The sequence below is a fragment of the Bombus huntii genome, chromosome 11, assembly GCF_024542735.1.
Source record: "Bombus huntii isolate Logan2020A chromosome 11, iyBomHunt1.1, whole genome shotgun sequence".
Taxonomy (NCBI): Eukaryota; Metazoa; Arthropoda; class Insecta; order Hymenoptera; family Apidae; genus Bombus; species Bombus huntii.
The window spans coordinates 9,233,330-9,249,400 of record NC_066248.1 but is presented as its reverse complement, the minus strand read 5'-3'; the positions used below and the strand labels follow the sequence as shown (position 1 = coordinate 9,249,400).

Here is a 16,071-nt window from a genome sequence, read left to right as displayed (position 1 = left end):
GACATTTTTCGTTCGATCGTTCGTCATTCGAATTTTTTCGCGGCGCGAGAAAGCGGAGTGAAAACCAACGGCAGATTGTATATTTCCAGAACGCGCGACTCGATCGCGATAGGTGCCGATATTCAGGACAAAGATAGATCCGCGTTTTGCTGCGCGTAAATTATGGTCATACAGATTCGCGTAATTTCGCTTCATGGAACCGGATGCGCCTCGATGCAACCATGGGATTTCAGTGGCAGTGTTTCTTCCACGTAGATGCGGGTAGTAGGTACACGAGGTGCCTTATATTTTACTATTCTGCTGGTAGTTACTGTATGGCGAAGATTGGATCTCGTTGAAAAGAATTGTTCGCGATTGAGTATAAACGATGGTTTGGTAATGTAGATTTTTATAAGTATTTATTTTATCTGTTGGGTGAATCGTCTTTTAGTTGAAGATTTGCACAGTTTCGCATCTGAAAGTTAATAAAGAAACATCAATTTCAAGAAATGCCAAATTAGATTCAGTTCTTGTGTGTGTGAATATAACGCAAATTATTTTTGATAGAAATAAAACAATCTAAATAAAACGATTATATCCAAGTGATTGGCAATTCGAATGACGGATTAACTGGTCTTCCCAAGTAAACGGATTAATTTAACGTAGAGACTAACGATGAAACTGCCTAGTTTATAACTAATCGCATATTCTTTTTTTGTAATTTGTTGATTAAGTTCCTGTGTACAATAGAAACATTTATTCGTTCTATTGATCGACGCATTTCGTAACGCTAAGTACATTTTTAGATTCATTTAAAATTTTGTCGATGTGATTGTTATAGTCGTATCTCGTTACAGTTCGAAAGAAATTTACAAATATGTTATATAACATAGATATGATACAATATACATATACATAAAATTTTTCTATACCAGGTGTTCAAATATTTTTATGAACTATTGTGTTTTTTTGTAATATTTCTATCTTTCAGTAATCTTATCAAGATGACGCGGCTACCCTGTTTGTCACCGGTACTTATCGATTGGAAGACACGTCGCATCGTCCCCAATTTGTCACATCGTACACCCCAATGATCCACCCCATCTGATTCTATGTATAATCTATCATATCGAATGAGTAGGGTGCCCCCTTTTTGTTGACGACAGATGCAAAAGATATCGAATTTCGTGTAACTACTATAGAAAACATCAATGAATCGTATTTTTAATCGTAAATTTATTAAAACTTCGTACGTATAAAAAGAAAATTATTTTTGTTTTTATAATATAGTTGGAGATTACTGTTTGTTACGCCGCGTGTTACGAAATATGTCTTAAAACACTTAAGTTAGAAGTTTCGGTTTAGGATGGGTTCCTAGGTTTATTAAGGGCCGGAATGACGATGCGTGGGCCTTAGAAGGTCCGACAGCGAGGGATGGCGTGTGTATTGTCCCACGCGGCGTAACGCTATTAGTTGAATAAAAATAACTTTATACCGTTACGATATCATACAACGATATCACATAGTCTAAAGTTATGTGTACAAATTATTATTTACCTATACATTGAGAATTTCGAATCACAAAAATAGCACAATGTTTCGAACTTCTGAAACTTTTTCAGTTCATCAATCAAAATGAAAATCAAAGGATTTCGAGATTTTGAGGTTTCAAAGGTTCCAACCCTAATATAATATAAGTGAACGATATTTCTCGTTTAAACATCGATCAGGCATCATTTCCGAGACAACAAAAATAAACACCAGAATATTCCTTTTTATTGTTATTTAAATTGTACTTTACAGTTTGTCCAGCTGGACATTCGCTAAATTTTTTTAGCTTAATTGCTAAATAACATGTAGATGGCTACCCCCAGCGGGATACCATCATCGAGTTCCAGAATATTAGGTGCTAATTATCCTGAAAGGAATACGCGAAAATGATAATATTGAAATGTGATAAAGCGTACTGACAAAAGAGAAACAGCGAAATCGCGTAACTATTCGACGTAACGTCTGCAACTTCCTGGAGGAACGATGCAGCGGGTATCGTTGCAAGAGAATAACGGTGGTCGTAAATCGTGAAACCTCTAAATCCGTGAAATGGAAAATATCAGACGCTATTACGACCCGGTTATCGTTCGGTGCTGTTTCTTATTTGCTATCCATCTTGTTTATTACGTTTACTATTACCGTAATCTTTCAGCAGACACACTTTCATTGATTTTGCATTGAGAAGATTGTTTAATTATTTAAGTTTCACTGATAATTTATAAAATTCACAATTCTTCGTAGCAAGTTCAAGATACACATCTTTCGGATAGCTAAATCGTATCGTCGGTTTAGGTTTCCCCAGCAACCAATGCGAAACGAGTTTCATTTAGCTTTGCGGTTGAGGAGTCGGGTCATTAGATTTGATGAACTGCGGTTACGTCAGCGAGATGTTTCCTGCGTAAAGTACATTCCTTTTAGAGCCGAAAAATTTTATAGGATTCTGACTTCTGGTCAATTTAATCCTCTATATTATCCCATTACATTTCAATTTTATATACAATATTTATTAAAAATATTAATTGTTGTGATAGCGAATAAAATTGGTAAAAAGATCCTCCAAAACACATAATAGTTATTTCATAATAATTTTATATTTTATAGCATTATAATGTACATATATGTACAATATAGACATAAAAGTTTCCTACGACCAGTTCAAATACTTTCGTGAGCCAGTGTATATGTGAACCCTATACTACGATGTTTTGTATATTACATCCAACGAAGAAGCAATGTGGAGTTACTTAAGATTATTTTCAAAGGAAAAATCACTTAAAAGGAACATCTTCCGCCGAATAACCATTGCGAATTTTCAGCGAGCGTTTTCCTACGCAATTTCATTTTCTAACGCAATCCCATTTTCCAATGAACGCCCCTGAAGCAAGATTACAGGACGTGGAATGCTCGTCAAGTCGCCTATGGACATTCACCGGTCGGAACGAATCGAAATTGCACAATTTTCAATCGACGATTCTCGTCGTGTTTCCCGTCGGAATTAACGAAACCACCAGGTTCGTTCACTACGCTCGTTGCCACCTATCCTGCAGCAATTTATTAACACCGTGATCCTTGAAAATTCCCGATGAGACAAGTCGTTAAGACCGATCGTTCCTCCAACGAGTTTGTCGATCACGAGTCACGACTTTTACCTTTAAGCGCTTCTCCTACGTTCGAATCGACGTACGTCGCGAAACCATCTTGCTGGATTTTATTCCACACCAGCCACGAAATCCATCTTTCTATTTTCTTCCTCCTCGTTCTTTCGAAATTTCAAATATCGAAGCTGATCGCATGGATGAGTCGGCCCGCGATTTTTCGACGTGATTGTTCGATGATGGGCAATCATGCGATGGGAGAGAGATTCAATTGGCAGTCGGAATACCGCGGGATTGATTGTTTCGTAGAAATAGCCTGGCGCTGAATCAGCTTACGGGCAGGTGAAAACTGGCTGTTGACGTAGAAAGAAGAATTAAAATCAGCGATTGTGTTAGGAGAATATGAGGTGTAAATAGTTCTCCTGATACGACATATATCCGAAGAATTTTTCCAAGCAAATTTCTCGAGAATCAATGAGAATTTTTGGTGCAAGACTGGGAACTTGTACTAGGAAAATATGATTTGTAGTAGATGATAATAAATTTGAGAAATGGGCATTCAGGCCACTGAATACTGGGTTTTATCGATATAATGGAACATTGTATGTTTAAATACTTTTGTAATCTTGACAAAGCATATACGCACTTGTAACTTAATATAAGTATCGTGTAACTTCTATAAAGTTTCAAGATGTTTCAACACACATAGGAAGGTATCCATCGTGGAAGGCACTCGGAGATGGTGTCCCTCTGGGGGTAGCCATCCACATATTATTTAGCAATTAAGCTAGAAAAATTTACCAAATGTCCATCTGAACAAATTGTAAAGTACAAATTAAATGATAAAAAAGGAAAAAAAGTCGTGGAAAGTATCTACAAGCCTTTCGTGGGCCTGCCAATTACATTGTTCAATTATATCAATTGGTCTGAATGCAGGGAAGCTAAAGTAAGATAATTTTAAGCAGAAGAGACTCAACGCTACCATTCTACAATTACTCATAGAACCGTTATTGTCTCGTAAGCGGGGGGATTAACAACGTCCACGGGCGATAGATATCCGCTGAAAGAAAGAAAAACTCGCTCTCCTTGTCCCGACGTGGCCAATTACTCTAGATTCTTTACTTTCGCGAGAAGCCTCGTGCCTCGAGTCATGAATAGCTCGTGCACGTATACGCGCGAGATCGCGGCATAATTTTTAACGAATCCAGCAACGCTTGATTAACGTGGAATTGAAATTCATATACGTGACACCTGCGCCGATGCCCGGCCTCTTTTTCCGTTTCTGAATCTAACAACGTTATTGAGAAACTAACTAACCATCATTGCGTGCACCATAGTTTTGCCTTTCGACATCCACACGGATTTATATCCGAATGTAAAAGAAGTAGATACGCGCAAGTCATACGAAGCAAAAATATTTTGCTATGTTAGAAAGCAATTAACGAATTAACTGTTATGAACAAATGTAGACAATATTGCGTTGCACGATAATAAGAATGGCATTTTAGAATGGTGTTCTAAGAGAATTACGTTTCTCTACGTGACGATGAAATAAAGGAGACGATTAAGACGTGGTTAAAACGAGGGATTTCTGTACTTGCCTCGGTAAATCCTTCAGTGGACGATCTTGGATTGAAACGATTAATTTCTTCAATTTCGATCGTTTAAACACCCAGTAATGTTTATATCCATGTCCCTAAAACAGTCTGCATTAGTAATTTACAAATGAACACACGTTATTTATATGGTACATTCTAATATTATTATAATGGATCTCTTTAGAACCATTCTTTAAATATCAACCACGATGATTATAATTATCATGGAACAGTGCGTGGTTGCACGTAGGAAAGCTCATCTTTAGCAAGTTTTTTTTCTAATTTAATTTGTACTTTACAATTTGTCCAGTTGGACATTCAGTAAATTTTTCTAGCTTTATTGCTAAATAACATGTGGATGGCTACCCCCAACTGGATACCATCTTCGAGTTTGTCTATTTTATTTCCTTAGTAAGGTCAGTGAGGTGTTTTCTCTTTAGTCTTCTTTTTATAGATAATAATATATAAGAGTTTTATTCGCTTCAGCAGCTAGCTGGTTTGGATGTGTTGCCGTTCTTTCCTCGTATTTTTTTGCGTATTTGCCGATTTCTTCTCTAACCGTTGGTATTTCTAAGTCTTTGCGTATATCCTCGTTTTAACAAAGTGATGCTGAATGTTATCATTGAAAGAGCAATGCAAATACGAAGATACGTAGAATGACTGGCTTGAATAGTTTTCAGGAAACTGTTTCGAAGCCATTAAAACAGTTCCATGGTATATGCAAGTAAATGCATTAAATTAGTTTTAAACAACTATCGTTCGGGGTTTGCAGTAGCCGTCGGTTACTTTCCGTTACCCTCTACATAAACCAGACTATCCCACAGGCAAGATGACCACCAGATCTTTAAGCCCCTTATTGCGGACTCTCAATAATCTTAAGGACTTATCATACATTTTAGCATTTTCGATAGTTAAGGTCCTTAATACCACGCAAGTATATTTTAAGTTGAAGCATTCCTTTGAGTTGTCCATTCCGAGAAAACACGGGAAAGCGGATTTTTCCCTTGTACAATGCCAGCGACGAGCGACCTTTCATTGGGCCAGCATCCATCCTTGCCCACCAGCCTTTTTCTCATTCAGTTAGCAGCAATGACCGTTTCCCTTCGCTTTCCTAACTAAAATTGCTATCAACGAATCTGCTTATTGTATGCTTTAGACATAGCCATCACTAGTTCTCCTTCGTGACAGCAGCATCACGGAACTGCTAGTACAATAGTTTTTCAATCTTCGATCAATCAGCTGACAAACACAGAAAAAGATAAAATAATCGTATACGTCATACGAAAACGTATAAGTACACGATACTTCCTGTTATCGATATAACAATAAGCAAGATAAATGTATATTAAATCAGGCGTTTCGTTCTTCGGTGAAATTATGTCCAAAATATATGGCGTTAGTGATAGTTGTATGAAGCCTGTAGCACAGAAAACGTCCATTCCTGTAAATTGATTGCAGCGATACGTGAAATAAATTGTAGAATGAAACGACGTAGTTTTCTTATCATTTATCTCAGCAAGATACATCCGACAAAATGAAGCAGCTTTTTTGGCGTACTCTACCATAACGTCAAATTCATCTTTCACTCTATTGATTGACTAATCCTTCCACATAGCATTGAGCAGCATCTCATACTGAAAATTTTTGGGTCTCGTGAACCAAAAATATAGGAAAGGTATATGAAACTTACAATAAGTCTCATCTGTTCCAGAATAGCAATTTTATAATCATTTTTCCGTGTGTAAAATTGAACATTACTATTCGAATTGGTAATTCGAAAATAAGGTCTTCGCGTCGATGAAAATGTTTTCTTTATTTCAGATGTTAATAATGTCAAATAAATACAATTAACTTCATATTCTGCTATAATCTACTATTACGTGAAAAATAAAAAAATTACTATTTGCCGTGGTCACAAATCACGTTGTAATAATAATATTAAAAGGTCAATAACGAAACAAAATTCACATAATGAAAGTGCATCCATGATAGCACTTGAGGTTAAAATCCAATTTCACAAAAACTAGTTTCAAAAGTTACTATAATTCAGTGTATATCGGTCCGTTGTTTATGTTGATCTCAACACTGTGTAATAGGAAACGCATAGTTTTATCACCTGAAATAGATCAATATTGTCCAGCGAATGTATCGTAATTATCGAAGATAATATTATTGATACATTACTTCTGAGAAGCTTTGCATGTTCAATTCTATTAAACCACCAGCAGTTAAATAGCGTGGAGTTAGACTTCGCCGCAACGCTAATATATACAACGCTTGCGTCTTTGGATTTGCATTGTACCATGATGCCTCGTATCTACGAATTACATTATAATCTATAAATTTCATATATTTAAGTCGTACAAACAACCACTCCAACGAGGTGAAAATAGATTAGAAATTTCTGGTTTACACAAGCTTATGGCAAACATAGTTACTTTATATTTAATTTAATTCCAAAACATGCTATACAGGAAAATTTAAAAGAGCATAAATAGATAAAAGTACTACCCAATTACCTAAAACGCTTTATACTATACAGGAATATAGAATCATAATTCTTCGTTCTTCCGCATTATTAATAGCCCAAGCGAGTGGTTGATAAGACTACATAAGAAAATAAAATGTTCATGATACTCATGTATTATACCCACATTGCATTGTAAATCATATCGGACGAATTTATGATGAACTGTCCCTGCATCGTTAAACAGAACAGATGCAAGAACTGAAGAATCAGAAAGCTGACAAACTTATAGAAATCCAGACATATTTCCATCGTAGTGATCTAATTTCAAACAATCAATAGTTCACTGATGAATCATGGTCAATGACACAAAGATGATTAGAAGAAGCTTACCTGTACCATCGTAATACTAAGGCACAAGACTATTATACCCATACACAGAAGAAGGTATATAACATGTGCGCTCTCGATTTTTGTCAGAAACCTGGTAGCGAAGTAAAATTAAGAAAAACGTTTCTCGGCCGCAACAGAAATCCCCGAAAGAGAAGCGGAAAAATATATAATTAAAAGTGAGAACATAACAGCACGGGCTCAATAATAATTTCTGTTTATGTCGAATACCACGATCGCTAAATATTCAGAAGATTTATCTGATACTGAAGTTATAAAAAATATATATCAATTTCAATGTTGACAGTAGTTGAAAGTAATTGAAGATTGAAAAAGTAACCAATAGCAATTTCTGACATTGATAATGGTTACCAGTAACCAAAAATAATTAAATCATTTGTCATGGTTACTGGTAAAAAAATCATTGAAACTAAGATATGAATTCTTATCTTTTTTACTTAAGCATTCAAATTGTTTATAATCACTGGTTAATACTGACATTATTGCCCGTTGGTGCCCCTGTATAGAAAAACGTAGCCTTTTATTTATCTCCTTTGCCTCCTTTTCGGGATTCCTCGTATTGAAGGGAAAGTCATTGATGGCATTTTTGAAGCGATATCTAGAAATATTACAATTTATTCAATAAAACATGAAGTATGGAGGAAATTTTTGATTTGCTTACCCGGCCACTGTCAACAATCCGCATGCATGTTGCACAAGAACCATGTAACAAGTATCACAACCGACGAACACAATGACCACGATATATATAGAGAGGCCCAGATACATTTGAATGTAGTAATAATATTTGCGATCATCCTCGACAAAATAATAAGCTGGTATAGCGTATACCATTGGCAGCGATGTATTGTGTGGTTTTATCATGTGCATTAGGCGCACTGTCCACGGCAGTTGTAAGAAAAGGATTGCGCATATGCACGCGTTTACTAGAAGTAAATGGTTGTTATCTTAATTATTACATTACGGATATTTATGCAAATACATATTATTGCACATACATGCAAAAAAATGGAACCTAAGTAAAGATTTTTCTCACTCATGACATTGTATAACGAATGCTATATATCTTGGATATTTATTATTTTTTTGCATATTATGTGTATTTCGTCCATTTTCATATCTCCAAGTTTCTCATAAATGCACAAACATTCGTAGTCTATCAATTATGTTACAAAATGTTAAATAATGAACCCTAGTGTGGACAACCGGACCCCATTTTTAATTTTTTTATTTTCTAGTAAAAATATCACAAAACCACACCATATTTCCACTCATTGTGTACTTTTAAGTCACGAATGCAACAGTTTTCGATATTGACGTTTCAAATTTAGTTATGCATTTATTGAGTAATTTAGAATTAATTGTTGTATTTTGAATATCTACGTAAGCGTTAACTAAATCAGTGTATGTTGTGTACTAATGAAATTATCAATCAGAATTGCAACTGGCTTTTCTAGATATTGATTTACCAAGGTAGAACATCGCAAGAGTGGTTCCCCTACATGCATATGTCGTCATAATGGCAACTTCTTCTTTCAATCGATCGATTGCCCAATCCTCGGACATGTCATTCAAAAGGGATTTAAGCTAGAATATTTATAAGGTTAATGTGAAAATTAAAAGTATCTTGTAGTGATTAGCAAACATTTTCTTACCTTCTTTGCGTTCAGAATATAGTTACCATGTTTTACGACCATGACAACTCCTGTGCCGATTATAGACGACTGCTCTATCACGACTTTCAAAGTGCCTATATGTACAATTCTTGCTACCTAGAATTGAAGTCAATGGTCTATCCATAATTATTTAGAAATTTTACTTCTGCTCTCATCACTTAAAAGCCACAAGTAAAATTCTTCTCTAACTGGAGTATTGATATTAAAACGAAATTTGCAAGGTGTGAAATTTTAATAATGATAGTATTTAAAAGTTAATCATGTTTCCTTGAATTATCTAAAGACTGCGAGAATTTTTTACATAGACACGTAGATAAATTGGTAAACACGTACCTGTACAAAGACAAATGATGCCATAGTAATATGCACCATGGCCCACAAACTAAATTTAACTTTATTTTGATCTGGCCAAATTCCACTCAGTTTCCCGAATAATTTCGTTATCCTTAAGAATCGCTTCTCGAATGTAGCTCGATTCATGATAAGAAGCCCAATGTTAACCAACTAAACGCTTGACAATTTCGTACGTCAGTGTACGTCATTACTACTTCTGGATCTGGTTCTGTTAATGGAACCGTAAAGTACACATTAAAATTGTATTTACGGTAAAGTGCATCAATTTCAAAATTACTGTTAATCATATGTCACTAATGTAACGTATATGGTGCATGCGCATTAATATTTAATCATTGCACTTACGGAAGGAATCAGTTGTCCTTATTCTGCGTAGGTATTACTTATAGAATATGACAGGTGTTGGAAACGAGTGATATTTGCAGAGTTATACATTGTCGAGGTGAGGTTTTACATATAATGTGAAAAGCAAACTAATATAATGTAGTAGGTTTGCAACAGAACAACGAAGTTAAGAAAATAAAGAAATAAGAAGAAGATAAAGATTTTTGAGTGTTTGATTATTCTTATAAAGTTAATAATCGTAATTCTATTTCACGTTAAAAATTCGTAATGTAATAAGTAAATTCGATAATGAACTCATGAATAACCATAATTATGTACATTTTATTGATGTAATGTGTAATGGATTATGTTTCGTCATGATCTACGTTTTCTACAATTACATGTAACAAATATTTTAATTAACTAACACGCGTATTGACATAATGATAACATATAATATATTGATATGAATCTCACACGAATTACGTAACTTGTTCTATTCCACATTATGTTTATTATACTCCATATTATTTATTAATTATTATAATTTTCACATTATCGCTATATTCCATATGAACAGTATCACTTAGTTTTCATTACCGTGTAATAAGAAACGGCTGCTTTGATGATCTGGAAACGAAAATTCCGCTCAAACAAAGTTGTGCGTTTAAAATGTTTAAAATCAACTTGGAATCAGATTGTTATACTACCTCTGCGAAAGATCGTAAATTTAATACTATTAAACCACCGGCTGTTAACAGAGGAGGGGATAGACAACTTCTTAACGCTAATATATATAACGCTCGAATTTTTGCTGGAAAAGTATACCATGGCGATTCATATCTATAAAGAAAAATTTTATTCAATAAGAAGATAGAGAATCGGAAGATAAAAAAAATGAATTAGACTTGGAAACTGGTTCAAAACGTCAGATATTTTCAGTGTATTGAAGAAAATCACAGCCGCGATATGAAGATTTTAGGTATTCTTTTGAGAGAAAATAATATCGTACCCAAAAATTTCATTATGTTCAACATATTCGAGACAGGTGTATTTGGATATGATTATCTCCAGTGACCGAGTAGTTTTTGTATTTATAATCAGTATACAAATATGTACTTGTTTATAGGATATTTATAGATACAATTTACACACGTAATAACAGAAGTTATACAAAATATCCAAACTACAGCGTACATTGTAATATTTGGTAAGTGAAATAAATCTCCATTTAGGTCTCATTTTTTTAATCACTTTGATAAAGGTATGAATTTGCACAAACATCCAAGGTCTAGTTATAACTTGTATGTATCTATAAATTCCAGAAAAATTCAACTTTAAAAAATTTTTGGACCAATTGCTATTTTGTTTTAGGAATAGATTATTTATCATGATATATATCAAAATAAATTCGTTTTACTTTTTTATTAATATTCATTCTTTACTCACATAGAATTAAAAACACCGTCTAGTCCGTTTATTACAAATTGTCCTTGTCCAGTAAGAATAAGCGTGTGAAACAATTGAGCAAACAAAAATATACACTGAACTAGCCATGAGTCATTCTTCTCATTTGCCACCTAAATTCGAGTAATTGATCAATCAATATGGAAAATATATGTAAGATTAATAGTAACAACTGACATTATACCTGTAACAACGACACACAGATACACATTATCAGCATTCCCACAGAAATGAATAAATAAGTGTGATGATTGGTTTCAATTAGCTTCAGATATCTACGTTAAAGTGTGCAAATTAGTCTGTCAAAAAAATTCATAAAACAATATCATTTTTTTCACTAAATGAGCCATTACATAAAATGAGAAGCGAATTTGCCTATGATATTTTAAACGAAGCAGATTTAGATGAAAACTTGTAGAATTTTAATTTAAAAAACGCTTTATTGCAAAAGTATTTCTCTTCTCGTTATATGATGTATTTACAGATCTTTGAGTGGTGATACTGACCTTAGAGCATGTTGATGTGCCTGAATCGATTTACACACGTTCCTATAATTGAATTTCGATAATTTTGTATCATTTTTATGGTGATCTAACACACCTTCGCTTACGTTTCTGAATCGATATCTATATAAATTGTTCATAATTATAATTTTTATTATATAATTATATACTATTGGCCTAAGGGTTAAAAGTAATGAAACAAATTTTATTCAATAGTTTACATTATAAGGTACACACATATAATACATAAGAAGCAAGGTATCTATAACAAAATTATTAGAATACAAAGTCAACGAAGACGGTTCGATTTGTATTTTAAATATGAGCAAGTATCCTAATACTTATAACCAACAGCGTACATCATCACGGAAACAAACTAAATTTGCAAGAGTTTCTTACCTTGTGATGGCCAGCAGTCCACAAGCATGCTGCACTGCGTATACGTAATTCGCATCACATGCGCAATATACAAAACCAGTCATGCACATGACAATTATCATATGTATCGCTAAAATATCGTAGTATTTTTCGTGATCCACGAAATAATGAGCTGGGTATATGAACATGCGTTTTCGGGATTCGTTTAACGGCATAAGGATATCTAAAATAGGTGGTACAAGGGGCCACGAAATCATCAATATGCCAGTAATCAAAGCGTGTACTATAAATGGAAAACGTAAATGGTATCTATTACAAATAATGATCAGTATCGGGAATTACCAGAAATTTGAGCATTATATGAGAAACTTACAAGCATAGCTTAGCGTGAGAAGAAGTCCTCTTTGCGAATATGTGATCATAATGTCATTTTCTTCTTTCGATTTTATCGTTGCCCAGTCTGTGAATATGTGGTTCAGCATTGATCTCAACTAGAATTTCCCGATAAAGCTTGAATGTATTGAGAACGGAGTATATGTATCTTTCACAAATCTTAAAACATTCGCGGTTTATAATCTTACGAAAATCCTAAAGTAGAAAATCAGTTTTTGCAATTACGACAAGGACATGAGTTTGAAGAGTTCGTCGTCTATAGTCAAAAGCGACTGATATACTCATCAACGCCTACACGAGAATTCAACGTGTATAAGACTGAGAAAGGGGTACATATATGTTTCTTTCTCGAAGGGTGATCGTATTTCTATATCCAGTAAAGCTGGCAATTTGGCATTCAACAAACAAACTCCTTATTAAAAATAAATATACACTGAGCACCAACGAATTTTCGAAATTCAACTGCTAAAGAGCGTTGAAGCGAAGGTTAATTAACATTAATTGTAGATTGTCTCAGATTCATTGATATTACATATACTTCAGCCATGATAAAAGCTTAATATCAGTGATCGTCAATGTGTTAATATAATGTTAAAATAATTCGAATTTTGAACAGATTGAGTAATTTCATAAAACACTCTTACCTTCGTTTCGTTTATAAAGTAATTACCCATTTTCACAAACGTCCCAAGCACTAGTATATAATAAGGCATACTAGTCACAATTCCACGTATACTGGGGAAAAGTATAAGGTACGCGGTCTATAATTACAAACAATGCTTATAACGTTTATCCCCTTTTCATAAGTCTTTGTTACTAATTTTTCTTTTTAAAATCATTAAATAAAAATTTAACTTTACAAGGATTGAATTAGAACTAACTAAACACCGATACCTGCGTAACGAAAGAAGTAAACAGTATCGTAAGAGCAATGATTCTTTGTATTAATCTTGGGAAAGGTCTTTGATACGGCCAAACACTAGTTAGCACTCCAAACATTCTGTTGATTTTTAAAAATCTTTTCTCCATTGCCTCCACGTCCATTGAAATAATATAAAGAACGCGCAGAAAGAACGACTTTTCACGAGACAATAGTCTATCTTCAATGATCATATGATTTTTATCCCGTGCGGTGTTCTGTTGAATAATTTCTTAGACACTATTATAGATTGTCATTGTCCTTATTAAGCGCTATCAATTTAATAGCTCTTCATGACTTATTTACTCTTAGCTTAAGAAAATTGCTCACGAACGGCTTTATTACGCGCAATTCAATGCCGAGTGCTTTCTTTCCATTTGGAGAACTACATATTTACGAGTGACTGAAAGCAACGGTCGTGCATAAAAGCTCATTGTTTTATTCAATATTAATCGCTGCTAGAGTAGCTACTGTCCTCAACATGCACAGAAAATTTAGTTTCAGTGGTAAAATTTGATTTGTCAAGTGATGTCTGTAATGAGGATGCTTGTGTATTACTCTTTTGATCGCACTTTTATTAAATTATTTGTGTATGAACAAATCTGCATTTTGCTTTCAGTGGAGTATTAGTCGTGAAACCTCATCCCCACTGAAGCAACAACATGTTACTGCACAGTTCTGTATATGTTACTAGTGTTACTGCATGTTCAAAACATCTCCAACAAACAGCAACTTATAGAAACATTCTTTGCACACTGAAGTAACATTGGAGCAACTTTTTCAAAGGAAAAATGTTTCTTTTTTTACTTTTTTTTTACTATTACGTAAGTATTTAGATCTTAAAACAATTATTTGGAAAGATGTTTTAACTTTGATTTAGTAAAATTTATCACACGGGAGAGAAGAGCTGGAAATAGTCTTGTGTCTTATGATAAAAACGATTTTTGTCGAATTTTTTAATTTTTTAGATAATAATTCATTCTAGAAGCTAGAAAGAAAATTTACAACGTGGTAAAATCGGTATTGTGAAAAATGTTCTATGTATTGATTTATCATTGAATAAAAATTAAACGACTTGACAGATGCAAATTTTACAAACAACATTCATTTTATAAATGTTTAGTAACTTAAGGTGCAATCAGTTACGTCAATAGCATGGCCACTAATACGAAGAATTTCCACATTTAATTTTCCTGAATCCACTCATGCTCATACTTGTATTAAATATCTTCTATAAATACTTTCAGATTTGCTTCAAACTTTACCAACGCAATCATGACATGCAAGTTCCACTACAGAGTCAATTTCAAGCACACAGAGTATATATTCATTAAAGGGGTCTTGAATCCAATCTGTGTGAGATGCTGTAAGTAAAAACAAAACCATATATTTTTAAATATTTATTTCTGTAATATCAGTTTATCATTCGTATTGATAAAACAATTACTCTCAATAACTTGTATACTGTGTACTGTGTAGTATAGAAAATTATATTTAAAGAAGTTACGATGTTGTTCTCAACACTGTATAATAAGAAACGCATAGTTTCATCACCTGAAATACACCAATACTGTTCCAGCGAATGTGTCATAATTATACAAAATAACATTAATGATACATTACTTCTGAAAAACTTTGCATGTTCAATTGTATTAAACCGCCGGCAGTTAAACGGGGTGGAGTTAGACTTCGCCGTAATGCTAACACGTAAAATGCTTGCATTTCTGGATTCGTATTATACCATTGTGCTTCGTATCTATGAATGTCATTATAATTTATAAATTTCATATACTTATATCGATCAAACAACCACTCGAATGAAGCGAAAATAAATTATTAAATAAATAAATTTTCTATTTACAAAAGATAATGGCATACCAAAAGCATACGAATTGTACTTTAATCTTATTTCTCTTAAAAGTTACAAAATTCATTTGTTTTTCTGGATATTAATTAAATTTGATAATAAAATATTCTTTTTATAAAGGACAACTTTAAAATCTACTGTAAGGGTCAATAAAAGAACTACTAAATTACATGAAATGCTTTAACCTACATAGGGACATATGATCATAATTTTTCATTCTCTTGCATTATTATTGCATTCTCATGCAAGTGGTTGATAAAATTACAATATATGGAAGAATGTAATAGAAGAAAATAAAATTATCATTATGTGTATTATACTCACATTGCATCGTAAATCTCATCGGACGAATTTATGATGAACTGTCCCTGCATCGTTAGACAGAACAGATGCAACAATTGAATAATCAGAAAGCCGATGAACTTGTAAAAATCCCAACAGGAATCCATTGTAGCGATCTAATCTCAAATAATTAATTGATAAATCGCGTTCAACGATATGAAGTGAGTTACAAGAAACTTACCTCTACCATAGTAATACTAACACACAGGACTATTATACCCATACATATAAAAAGGTAAGTAACATG

At 33.6% G+C, this 16,071-nt stretch overlaps 1 protein-coding gene across 1 annotated transcript; it reads right to left on the bottom strand.

The window, feature by feature from the left end:
- Positions 1–7,088: 7,088 nt before the first annotated feature.
- On the bottom strand, positions 7,089–10,243 carry LOC126871396 (uncharacterized). Its single transcript, XM_050630163.1, has 7 exons — positions 9,611–10,243; positions 9,257–9,373; positions 9,071–9,188; positions 8,263–8,527; positions 8,080–8,199; positions 7,584–7,674; positions 7,089–7,511 (listed from the first exon to the last, which is right to left on the bottom strand). Exons 1-7 carry the CDS (start codon positions 9,755–9,757, stop codon positions 7,368–7,370), a joined length of 1,002 nt encoding a protein of 333 aa, XP_050486120.1. The 5' UTR covers positions 9,758–10,243; the 3' UTR covers positions 7,089–7,367.
- Positions 10,244–16,071: the final 5,828 nt, after the last annotated feature.